Below are 12,590 nucleotides of genomic sequence, written 5' to 3' on the forward strand. Positions count from 1 at the left end.
GAAATATCAGATCCCATGCTTCACAAAATCAAGATAACAACTTCTTGGAGTCAGGAATGGGAGGAAATGGGGCAAAAAAGATCCTGTAAGTTTTTTCCAGTATGCTCTATATGGAATTGCTTTAGAATGACTCCTGTGCGTCAGAAATCCGGAGCAATTAGGGAAGATGTCACTTCCATTTGAAGTTCAGAAGTGGGGGAGGAGAGTGGGGGGACAAAGGAAAAGGGGAGGAGGAAGTGGAGAGAGGAGAGGAGGGGTAGAGACGAAGGAGGGCACATCCTGAAAAGATAATCCCTGTACTACCATGACATCATCCTTCTACATGTATATATAGGGAATGGCCAAAGCATCTCTCATAGTTCACTTTCAAAGTCAGCTGAAGGCAGAGGAAGAGCTTGAGAAAGCCCCTTTCAGAGCATCTGTGACGTTTATGGACTTGGCTTGCTAGAATGCTCAAGATGATGGCAGCAATGAAAATCCAGCTGGTATGCATGATACTTCTGGCTTTCAGCTCCTGGAGTCTGTGCTCAGGTAAGCGCAGCTGCATTTCACAATTCCCTGAAGTGATTTCTTTTTTTCTTTTTTTTTACACTGTGCTGCTACTTATGTTAATGCAGCCGGGAAGAAGAGCTTCTTCTTTATTCTGTATTTGCTTTTTAGTGATAGAAACTGAATATATTCATTCTCTGTCTTTATGATTACAAAAACTGAAAGATTTCATTTCTCTTTTTAAATCTGCAAGGTAATAAAAAGATTTCAATGAAACCCTTCATGCTCTCCCTTTGGAATGTGACCACCAGAGTAGGAAAAAAAAAATATGTAGAACTTAAATTAGGCTGGTCACTATCTGATGAGAAGTACAGAGGCAGTGCCTGTCAAAGTGCAAAACCATAGTTAGAATCCATTCCATTCAGAATGTTTTTTTCTCATCCTCAGTCATCTCTTAGGAAGCAGTGGCTTCTCCCTCCTCCAAAATTATTTTCTGAATGGTGTGTATATGTTAAGATACAAACAAAGTGAAAACTGATGTTTAATGAGTAAATGAATGAACCATTATTTATAGAAAATTATTTCTAAAAAACATATAAATATTCCAAGTACTTTTTGAAAATACACTTTATATAGTCTATGTGACAAATAAGCATCTTATTAATTTAATTTTCTGCATGCTGTTTAAGTTGATATAAAATGTAATTGGAAAATTGGCATGTTTACATTAATAAAAATTATTTACCTATAGATTGTTTTGCATGTGATAATTGAGAGACCATGTACTGCTCAATATCTATCAATAACTTACCTTGAAAATAAGATTTAAATTCAAAACAGTAACATTAAATGTTGCAATATGTTCCAATTAATGTTTGAAAAATAATTGAATGATCACACCAAAGTGGAAAAAAAAGCATAGGGAATAAATGCAGTAAGATCATTTAACCTGTTTTATACTTTCATATTTTATAAATATGACATGAAATGTTTAATTCAAACTCATGCTGATTTTATTTAAATTATGAAATTACATCTAGCAGAAGATATAAATGTTATTTCGAAAAATCTTTAATTTCTTTTGATCGCTAGAAAAGATCTTGAACTGACTTTGCAAAAATTTCCATGATATAAATAACAAATTTTCTACAGTTATGATTTTAGCTATTACAGGAGGCTAAAGGTATAGTGAGAGTGTATGAGAAAAACTGGGTTATTGATTAAACACTGTGTTCATTCAGTCTTAGAACTTCTTGATGTAAAAAGCCAAAATTTGTAGGGAATTTGGTGTACATTTCTCATAAATGGCTAAAGGGATTTGTCATTCCTTTGAAAAACAGATTTGGCCTTGAACAAAGAGGAGAAAAAGATCTTTGGTGTAATTTAATTCCTAGATGCAATGTAAGAAGTGGTTCCTCTAAGTGTGACACTTCTTTTTAATAAAAGTGTGTAGTGCAAGGAAGATAGCCATTGTAACCCCTGCTTTGTTTTATGACAGATCAGTGAGTATGAATTAAGTCATCTTGCTATGGTGTTCTATAACTTTATTTCTATTGCTTATATATAGTACTCTCTAAAATTTTCCTCTCTGCAATATATTCATCAGTGGAAACTGGAATGGATATCCTAAAAAACGTCAGAAGTCCATTTTCAGCACAACTACACATGTACTGAAGGACAGCTCCACTTTTGCTTAACCAATTTGCTTAATAGCCTGTGATTAAATAGCTAAGTACATATTTCTGAATTCTTATTTAAAGTAGAAAAACGTATCTTTCAAAGTATGTTTTGTAAAACAGCATCTCATGTTGACTAAATCTCAGTATCTATCTTATTCTAAAATCATCAGTAAACAATTCCTTTTGGTTTGTCTTGAAAAAGTCTGTTGCACACACCTTCTCATTATAGTGTGTTTAAAATATCAATATGCATATAGCCTATATATGTAAACTATTGCTGGCAAAAATTAACCAGCATTTTTGATGAAATCTCTATTATATGATATAATCAGCTTTTTTTTAAAATACTGAGATTCAGTGATTAAACAACTTCAATACATCAATAGTTCTCTTGGCATATAATCAAGTGTTTATCTTCTTATAAGTGCTTCTATTATTCTAGCTGCCGGTTATCCCAGAATAAAACCATAATTATTTTTTGAATATTATTTTAAGGATAATAAATACTTAGGAAAACAATAAGCCTCTAAGACTAGTTTTTTGAGATTAATCTAAAGTTTGTAGGTTACAATATAATTATCTATGATTATATAGTAAACATGTGGTTTTGATTTTACTCAGATTCAGAAGAGGAAATGAAAGCATTAGAAGCAGATTTATTGACCAATATGCATACATCAAAGGTAACTTTTTTTTTCTTTAACCAAGGACTGAAAAACCTGTAAGCTCTTATTATAAACATGATGTCCTTTTCCTATAGTTAATAACTTCCCATCAAGACTGAAAAGTTCATAGAGAGGCATTTACTTTTTCAGAAAATTTTCCTTGAGTTCAAAAGAGTTAAGGGTGTTGATGTGACAGGGACAGAAATTATAGTGACTATCAATCAGTATATTGCAACTTTAATTAAGTTGTCACATATTGTTTATGTGGAGATGAAAATGTATTTAAAGGAATCCTGTTTCCATTCCTATCACATCGTGTATGGCAAAGGATATGCCTCAAGTTAAGTATATACATGAAAGCTAAGTGACATTTTAGCCTTTTTTGTTATATTGGCAAGAGTAAAATGGAGTTCTAAATTAAAAATGAAAGTTCATGACAATTCATGAAAGAAATGTGGTAGAGCCTAAAGATCAATAGACTGGCAAACAGAAGCTTGGAGATCTGATCCTGCAACTGTGACTTATGAACCATCTGATCTTAAATAAGGGGGTTAGTTAACATCGCTTGCCTTTGCTTCCTTATTTTTAAGGGTTGGAGTTTATGATCTTACATTTACATCAAATCCCTGCCTAGATTTACGTTCTCCCTATAACAGAAGTGTCATCTACACCTGCTCATTGCTGTTACTGAACCAACTGAGACTTTGTATATCGGACCCTTTTATTCCTCTCTTGGGGTCTTGAAAACAAGGTGCCTAGATCCCAATCTGTACTTAGGAATAAAACACAATTACAATATACGTGATTACCATGCTACCATGCAATGCTGATTTCCTCAGAGTGAGTCAATTAGTGGGTATCTAAAGGCAGAAATAGAGAACCGGGTTCTCAACCAAAAGATGTTTCTCAAAGAAAAATAAATTTTGAATTGAGGCAGACCCCTGGTTCAATCACTGTTATAGCCCTAGGATATTAAGGCAGAGGATTCGACAGATGTTATGGTAAGAAAGTAAGTGCTCAGACGTTCTGTCTAATTTCTGAAGCAATACCCTAACTCAGGTCTTGTACTTCAGATTTCTCTTCCTTAACTGAGTGAACACATTCCAGGTACAACAATCCCTATTATATTTGTAGAATTATGTGGGTATAAGGGGAAATAGTATTTGGGAGCATGGGGGTATTATTATCTGAAATCTAACAAAGATACATTGCCAGCTATGATCCTTAAAAGACATTTGGGGAAAATTTAAGTGCATATATTTTCACCATTGCCAAGATCTACAAAAGCTGAATGGACTGACACCAAATATTTTCTTAATTTGGTAGCTTTCATATCAGGAATGATCAGATTTAGTTTAGTCATTAAACCACAATAACCAAATAATAACCTTAAGACAATGGATCCTTTGTTGAATACTCAGTCAGAAGAGCAATGGTGACAATGATATCACCCCAGAAATGGGAAGACAAGTGAAGTCAATCGTCTATGTTTAAAAATGGGGAAGGTTAGGAAATGACTTAATTTCACAGTAGAGATGTTACCTCAGTAATTCTAAATTTACAGACACATCAAAGTCCTAAATAATCCCCAAAAGCTAGTATAGTTTCAAGAGTGCTAGCTACCTTGTGAAAATGTGAAAGTAGAGTTGTGATTCCTTCCCTAGAGTTGCAAGGGAAAAACAATCCCAATTTATGGAGTGGGTTAGGTTTTCTTTTAAAAAGAAATACATAAATGGGACGCCTGGGTGGCTCAGTCGGTTGAGCATCCTACTTCAGCTCAGGTCATGATCTCGCGGTTTGTGAGTTCGAGCCCAGCCCGCTTTGAGTTCTGTGTCTCCCTCTCTCTCTGCTCCTCCCCTGCTCATGCTCTGTCTCTCTCTCTCCTTCAAAAATAAAAATAATAATGATAATAATTAAAAAATAAATACATAAAAATACAGGCATAATAAATTTTTTCTCTTTTATTTAATCTTGGAATATGTCTCTAAACAGATCATGGAATGAAAATTGAATCCCATTGCCTCCTTTCAATTGAAATAAGCAAAATACAGTCTATAATGAGAAAGCACCAAGAAGCATAATTATTTCAATTTTGCTGTTAGGATGGGAACAAAAAGCTCATTCCTTATGTTTTACAGAACTACTATCATTTCTTTCTCCTTGACTCAATTGATTTTTGGTGTGTGTAACGTTCTATGCAAATGAAACCCCAAACTTACGAGCATTTTAACTAAACTACTACATTTAAAAATTTAAGAGAATAATAATTGATATTGGTGGAACTAACTCCATTATTAACAGCTTCAGAAAGCTTCAGGTTTCTTCTTTCCATTTTAAAAATAAAGTATGTGAAGAATTTCACTTGTGAAGTAAAGCTATTTAGACATTAAAATATTAATGTGAAAATTTGCTTAAGCAACAGAAGGTTGAGAGAGAGCCCAAAGCTTGAAAAGTGGAAGATATTTTTTTTTTTTTCTCACAATACGGTTCTCTTTATTACCAGTGCTAGTACTTTCCTATTGTTCTATTCAGAAAGAGAACCTGGTACAGGATGTTTTCTTCAGGATCTCAAAAAGCTGCTATAATGTTGTAATTTTCTATGATCAAATTTAATGCCTTGTATACAGTAGGAGTTTAATAAATATTTTTGAACTAACAGTGGGAATCTAGGATCCATTATTAACCGTCACATTTTGTATGCAACTATAAAACTTCAGAGCTTCACCACAGATGACTTTAATTGTTTTCAATTCTGTGAAATGCTTGAATTCACAATTTGCTGGACTTATCTGAGTTCAGTGTATTACAGGGGATAAATCTTCATCTTATGGATTAGGTCCTGTTTAATTAAGGTAACAAAAATTTGACCAGAATCTTATTTAATATTGAAAAGTTAAAATCAAGTAATGGTAAGTAAGAACCACAAATATTCTCATTTTCCTTATCTTGAAAAGAAGGGATGATATTCTAAATTTCTTATCTATAGGCTTAGGTCTATTATAAACATTTGTATAAAATAATGTAATAAGTAAGAATGTTTATTGTTAAAGAAAAATTATTCATGACACTAGCTAAACATAATAGGGAAGACTTTATTCAAGAGGAATTACTGAAATGGGAGTTTTGCAGAGACTGGGCTCAACTCCAAATACAACAATGGCAAGTGTGCCTTTATAGCCAAGAAACAGAGTGGGGGTCAGTGGATGGAATAAGAGGAAACATTAAGGCTAGAAGGAGTCTTGCTAGAAGACACAAGATTGTGATATTAGGGCCAGAAATTTCATCCAGTATCTGATATTTGATCAGATATCTAGGGTGATCAGATACCATGGGTGAGGCATTTGCAGTAAACGGGCTCAGCAAGATTCTTGCTAAAACTGGGCTAAGTGGATTAAGGACTGAGCCTGAGGTTGGGACCTAGTCAAGAAGTGGACTTAGAAGAGCCTGATTCTAGGAAAGAGAGTCTTTACCATTTTTCTGAACGAAATGGTTGAGACCTTACACAAAATGTTCTCAAATACATGATGTCTATCTACTTACACATTCTTCAGTCAGTCATACTTTCTCAGCTGTGCTTTTAATGTGACTTTAAATAATCGTATTATTGAGTCATGTAGTGACTATTTTAACTAGCAGAAAGAAATGAGATGATTAATTCAGTTTCCTCAGAAAGAAAGAAAGAAAGAAAGAAAGAAAGAAAGAAAGAAAGAAAAAAAGAAGGAAAAGAAAGAATCAGATAACATTAGTCCTGACTGGACTTTATGAATAAAGCTTTCTGTGGTCAAATTAGTTTGGGAAACTCTTGACACTGTATTGATTCCATTAGAAAGTTACAATGAATATTTGCAAGTAAAAGGCTCTGAGGATACCTACGTTCAAGAAATCTTTACATTTCCTTTAAATTCAAGTTTTCCAATTTACTTGACAGTGGAACTCTTTTAAAAACAGTGAGTGCACGGGGCGCCTGGGTGGCGCAGTCGGTTAAGCGTCCGACTTCAGCCAGGTCACGATCTCGCGGTCCCTGAGTTCGAGCCCCGCGTCAGGCTCTGGGCTGATGGCTCGGAGCCTGGAGCCTGCTTCCGATTCTGTGTCTCCCTCTCTCTCTGCCCCTCCCCCATTCATGCTCTGTCTCTCTCTGTCCCCAAAATAAATAAACATTAAAAAAAAAAATTAAAAACAGTGAGTGCAGAACTAGTGTTCTAAGAAGTACACTTTAGAAAGCACTCCATTAGGGGCTCAGTAGGGGCTCAGTCAGTTAAGCATGGGACTCCGGCTAAGGTCATGATCCATGGTTTCTCGCTGTCAGCTCAGAGCCTGGAGCCTGCTACAGATTCTGTGTCTCCCTGTCTGTCTGCCCCTCCCCTGTGCTCACTCTGTCTCTCTCAAAAATAAATAAACATTTAAAAAATAAAAAGAAGAAGAAAATGTAAAATTAAGGTATTCCATTAATTGGTATGATATAAGGCATTGCTGCCAGATAATGGAGCATGTTGTCTCTAAGTTTCCCATAACAGAAAAGTTTAAGCAATGGCTGGAAAATCGTATTCAAGGAGCATAGTTGAAAGTATTTTCAACTGGTTAAAACCATTGTATATTACATTATTATATATCATAATAATATTTTCAAGTAAATATCTTTATACTCATATATTTGCATGTTCTTAGGATAAAAGCTTAATCAAAGGGTGTGCACATTTTCAATTTTAATGCAGTACATCCTTCAATAAAGTTATAACAATCTACATCCAGATCAACAAATATTTAGAAAAGGAAGTGTCTGTTTCTCCATGTCCCTATAACTACACCAACGAATGTACCTAGCCTTTGATAGTCTTCTGAGCTGATGGTGGCCAAGTTCTTTCCACATATTTCTTCTTTGATGAGTGATCTGTGATTTGTTTACTTATATCACTTATCCAAGGTTTAAAATTTTTATTTTTATTATTATTTTTTTAATTTGTGGATTCAACAGTTTATTTTTGAAGAGCTCTACCTGTGTTAAGGATATTAATATTTGTGGCAGCTTTTACCGTATAGCTTGCTTCTGGTGTTAGTTCAGGCTATTAATTTTCCAGAGGTGTTTTACACATTTATGTGTTTAAGGTTATCCTTTTCTTTGTGGATCATGGTTTGGATATTTGCTTAATAATCTAGGTTTATAGAGTAAATTCTGTATAATTTACACATTATTTTATTTTTACTCATATTTAACCCATCTGCATATTTTTAGACTACTATATGTCAATAGTTAAAAGTAGATGTAAGTCCAAGTTTCCTGATAGCCTACTGTCCCAAGGATTTCAAATGCAAACTTTGCTGTATGCTATAAACTCATTTGTACTTAGACTAATTTGGGGGATATTATATTTTCTTCTGTTGGGTTTAATGTTTACTCTTGTTTTATTAATTCTCTCCTTTGATTACTGAATCTTTAAAATAAATTCCAATAACTGGTAGAGTAAGTTCCTCCTCATTACAGTTTTATTTTTCCAAATCTTCTTGCTTATGCTCACACATTCATACTTCCAAATTAACATTATAATTACTTTGCCAAATCCCCACCGCCAAATTCCAGTCTTCCCATATTTTCCAAATTGGAACTTTGATTTGCAATTGCATTACAGTTGGGGAATAATTCAGAGAGAATTGACATATGATAGTATTGTTATTGAATCTTCCCATCGTGGTTGTGTGGTCATTCACGTACGTGTGTGTGTGTGTGTGTGTGTCTTTAAGAAAAATGTATGCTTTCCTTCATCTATGCCCTTTGAAATTTTTGTTATTTTTTCTTATTTCACATTTAGTTTCTCCTAAGTCCTTATGTTTCCTTGTTTATTACTATTGGCACACAGGAAAATTATTGATGAAAATAGTGATTTCAGACCCTATCTTATTAGAAAAAAATAGTAATTCTAGAAAATATTATTATTTGCAAATAAATAAATTGATCAGCTGTGTTGCTGTTTATGAGAATTATCAATGTATGGAATAGATTAGTGATCCTACATTATTGTAATTGTGCAAATCTATTAATATCATCATAGTCCATGCTCCATTAGACACTAAACTCTGGTAAATTTGGTATTTTTAAAATTTTATCTGTGATGCATACATATATATTTATACATTTACACTCACTATTATTTCAAAATTTTTGCTTTGCTTACGTATGTGTGCCTGTGTATAACTGTATTACATTTTAAAAAATAGAATGTATGAGGAATTGGCACTAATCAATTCTGCGATATAAAGTTACTAAACTAATAACAGTGTGTTTATTAGGCTGGAGTAACAATGAGGCCCTAAAATGTAATGGCTTCGCACAATGGAAATTCATTTCTTATCCATATGACACAAGATTTAATTACCTACTTTTTAAAATTTTAAGTACCTGTTTTTTTTTCTATATTTCAGACCAATAAAGCAGGTGTTTCTTCTTGGAAAATGACCCTTCTAAATGTTTGCAGTTTTGTAAATAACCTGAACAGCCAAGCTGAGGAAACAGAGGAGCTTCAAGAAGACGAGCTTATTACAAGAAGGAAATTTCCCACTGCCTTAGACGGCTTTAGCTTGGAAGCGATGTTGACAATATACCAGCTCCAAAAAATCTGCCACAGCAGGGCCTTTCAACACTGGGAGGTAAAGCAAAAACAAAATATGAATATAATTATCGTTATACTAGTTAGCTCTCATTTGTACTGATTTTTTTTTCACTGCGATCATTATCATAACAGGAAGACTTACAAATATTAAAGAAGAATAAACCATGTGTTGAGGTTAACATTCCTTCAGATCTTCAAAGTGTCCTTCAAATATTTGGAGTTTGGCAAAATATTATTACTTCAGTCTTAAAAGGGGGGGGAGTAATATCCTAAGGCAGATTTGATCCACATGCTTTTATTGTGCTTAAATGAATGGCATACTCAGGCAATTTGTGGCGGTGGTGTGCCTACAAAATTTAAGGACTCAAAATGTGTTCTTAGAAACACGAAGTCATGTGTATTATCTATAAACAAACACAAAACATAAAACACAAAGTTTCGATTTGTATTTGAATATATTAAGCAGATAAAACTGGAAAAAATCCATATATGTATATATTCCTATTTCAGTTGAATACATGGATTTCAGGCATCTTTAGCCTCTAAATTAGGTCCACTAACAGCCAAGACAGCCAAATCCATTATACACAACTACACTTAAGTAGTGGATGAGTCAGTTGTATTTAAGGCCATACTAGTGATTTATTGCCTTTGGTTTTAGAATATGTGTTACTTTGAAGGAGGGAAAGAGAAATGAAATGCTTTATTTTTTTTATTTATTTTTAAATGTTTATTTATTTTTGAGAGAGAGAGAGACACAGAGTGAGTGGGGGAGGGTCAGAGAGAGAGGGAGACAGAATCTTTAAGGAGGCTCCAGGCTCTGAGCTGTCAGGACAGAGCCCTACGCCGGATTCAAACTCATGAAGGGTGAGATCAGACGTGAGTCAAAGTTGGACGTCCAACCAACTGAGCCACCCAGGTGCCGCAGAAATGAAAATGCTTTAAAGAAAAAAAAAATCCCAACAAAGGTGGGGAGGCACCTGGGTGGCTCAGGTGCTTGAGCCTCCGACTCTTGATTTTGGTTCGTGTTTTGTGAGTTCTGAGTTTGAGCCCCATATTGGGCTCTGTGCTGATAACTCAGAGCCTGCTTGAGATTCTCTCTCTCTGCCTCTTCTTTTATCCTCGCTCTCTCTCTTGAATAAACATTTAAATAGGTAAGTAAATAAATAAATTTCCCAACAAGGAAACCATTTCTCTCATATTAATCTCTAAGAGAGATTTGCTTCATCTTTTATATTTTGGGTTAACACCAACATTGGGACTCTGAGGGTGTCTTTGCTGCTAATATAACAGTCCTTATATACGACTATCACAAAAATACCTTGTGGAAAAGAAGAAATGCAAGACAGAACTTCTAGTGTTTTTTCTAACTTGCAGACAAAAAGATGTTTTCTAGATGATAGACCGAAAAAGCTAGGTTTAATTTTACTACTCATCTCTTAATTCTAATTCCAGCTAAATATCTTAGTCTTCAAAATATTGTTTAAGTCAATAAAACTTGAAAAATGCTAATTTTAACATAGGGAAATGTCAGTTGTGTGCTATTTATCCAGGGATTAAAAACAACAACAACTCAATCAACTATTATACACACAAATCAGGTGCTCATAAGATTAGAACTTTTGCTATTTTAAATGTTATTGAGTGATTTAAAACAAAAACTATAATATCATTCAGAACAAATTATACCATAAATTATAGATTATGTTCACAGACAAGCATGCAATTAAGAAATTAGGTTGTCTAACAGTAGTTCGTTTTCCTTCTCTGAAACTGAATAGCTGTGGGTTGAAATAAAGTACTTGGTGATAGGATTCAGTTCATATGCATTAAAATTAAAAACTTAACCTCCTGTTAGTTTTTCTTATAATGACCCTAAAGTTTAGAGGATAATCACAAGTACAAATACAATTTTTATCTTGAACATTTTTTTAAATTTCACATAAATTATGTGCAAAATTCTGGGAAGAGTTCTAAATATTTTCTGCTAGCTGAAATTTGTGAATCGCAACTATACCAGAAAGAAGTATTCAGAACTAATGTTAGAATGTGGCATATTTAATGAAATTTTGGTAAGATTCTACATGGAGATGAACTCCCTAACGTTACTGAATCTGAATTTGCTTCTAATTATTAGGCACCACAATCTAAAGAGACCTTTACTGTTTCACATGTGTTAATTTCTACAACAACTAAGCTAAGCAGAGCAAACAATCCTCTCTCTGAGACTGAGAAATGGATCTTTGGAATGGCTTTCAACACAAGTCAGTAATTAACTTCAAGAAATATAAAATCCTATTGCCTTTTAAGGCCAAACATGACTTACTGAATTCAAAACTCTATGTGTGTTGTGATTTATGACATATTTTCATAACATTTTAGTCTCTCTATCATAAATTAAAGCCTGAAACATACTCGAAGATGTACTAGTTATGTTGCTTCAGTTGGAGGTATCAGTGTATGGCCTTGAACAGAGAATCGGAAAAACCACGTTCTCATCCCATCTCAGTCAGTTGACAGTCATCTGTCCTTGGACAAAACATTTAATTGTTTTAAACCTCATATATCTTATCCATGTATGTCTTACTGTCTGAATAGCAAATGAGATGAAATGTAGCAAAATACCCTGAAAGACAAGCCACATGTAAGTTTGATTCATATTCTGCCTCTCTTGCAGTTAATTCAGGAGGATGTTCTTGATGCTGGAAATGACAAAAATGAAAAGGAAGAAGTTATAAAGAGAAAAATCCCTTACATTCTGAAACGTCAGCTATATGAGAATAAACCTAGAAGACCCTACATACTGAAAAGAGGTTCTTACTACTACTGAGACGATAAATATTTTATTTATATGTGATTGTGATTTATAATCCTTCACTTAAATATCAAGTTATACTTGTGTGGTAATGTGACAGTACACAACTATTGTGTCTCTTCTTACTATCGTGGTTTATTGGATGTGATTTTTCTGCGTTAATATAAATTGGACTAAATGTTTTCAAATAAATCTAGATCTTGAGCATGATAATGTGTTGTGTATAATTGGAGTAGATATTAAGTCACATAAAGAATGTGTTGTAATTTTGCAAAGCACTTAGTGGTTTGTTTAAACAGTCAAAATGTCGGACATTTTTTTAAAAAAAAATTTAACATTT

General features: G+C 33.7%; 1 protein-coding gene across 1 annotated transcript; it reads left to right on the top strand.

The window, feature by feature from the left end:
- Positions 1-449: 449 nt before the first annotated feature.
- Positions 450-12,265, top strand: NTS (neurotensin). Its single transcript, XM_047065169.1, has 4 exons — positions 450-531; positions 2,790-2,851; positions 9,248-9,472; positions 12,113-12,265. Exons 1-4 carry the CDS (start codon positions 450-452, stop codon positions 12,263-12,265), a joined length of 522 nt encoding a protein of 173 aa, XP_046921125.1.
- The last annotated feature ends 325 nt before the right edge of the window (positions 12,266-12,590 follow it).

Source organism: Lynx rufus, unplaced genomic scaffold, assembly GCF_022079265.1.
Source record: "Lynx rufus isolate CCGP_SWC_20201006 ecotype Redwood Valley unplaced genomic scaffold, mLynRuf1.p SCAF_7, whole genome shotgun sequence".
Classification (NCBI taxonomy): Eukaryota; Metazoa; Chordata; class Mammalia; order Carnivora; family Felidae; genus Lynx; species Lynx rufus.

Excerpts from the sequence above, each read along its gene's own strand:
- NTS (XM_047065169.1), top strand. The coding sequence starts at position 450 with ATGCTCAAGATGATGGCAGCAATGAAAATCCAGCTGGTATGCATGATA. Across the intron at positions 2,852-9,247 it reads CCAATATGCATACATCAAAG|ACCAATAAAGCAGGTGTTTC; the intron begins GTAACTTTTTTT and ends TCTATATTTCAG. Across the intron at positions 9,473-12,112 it reads GGGCCTTTCAACACTGGGAG|TTAATTCAGGAGGATGTTCT; the intron begins GTAAAGCAAAAA and ends CCTCTCTTGCAG.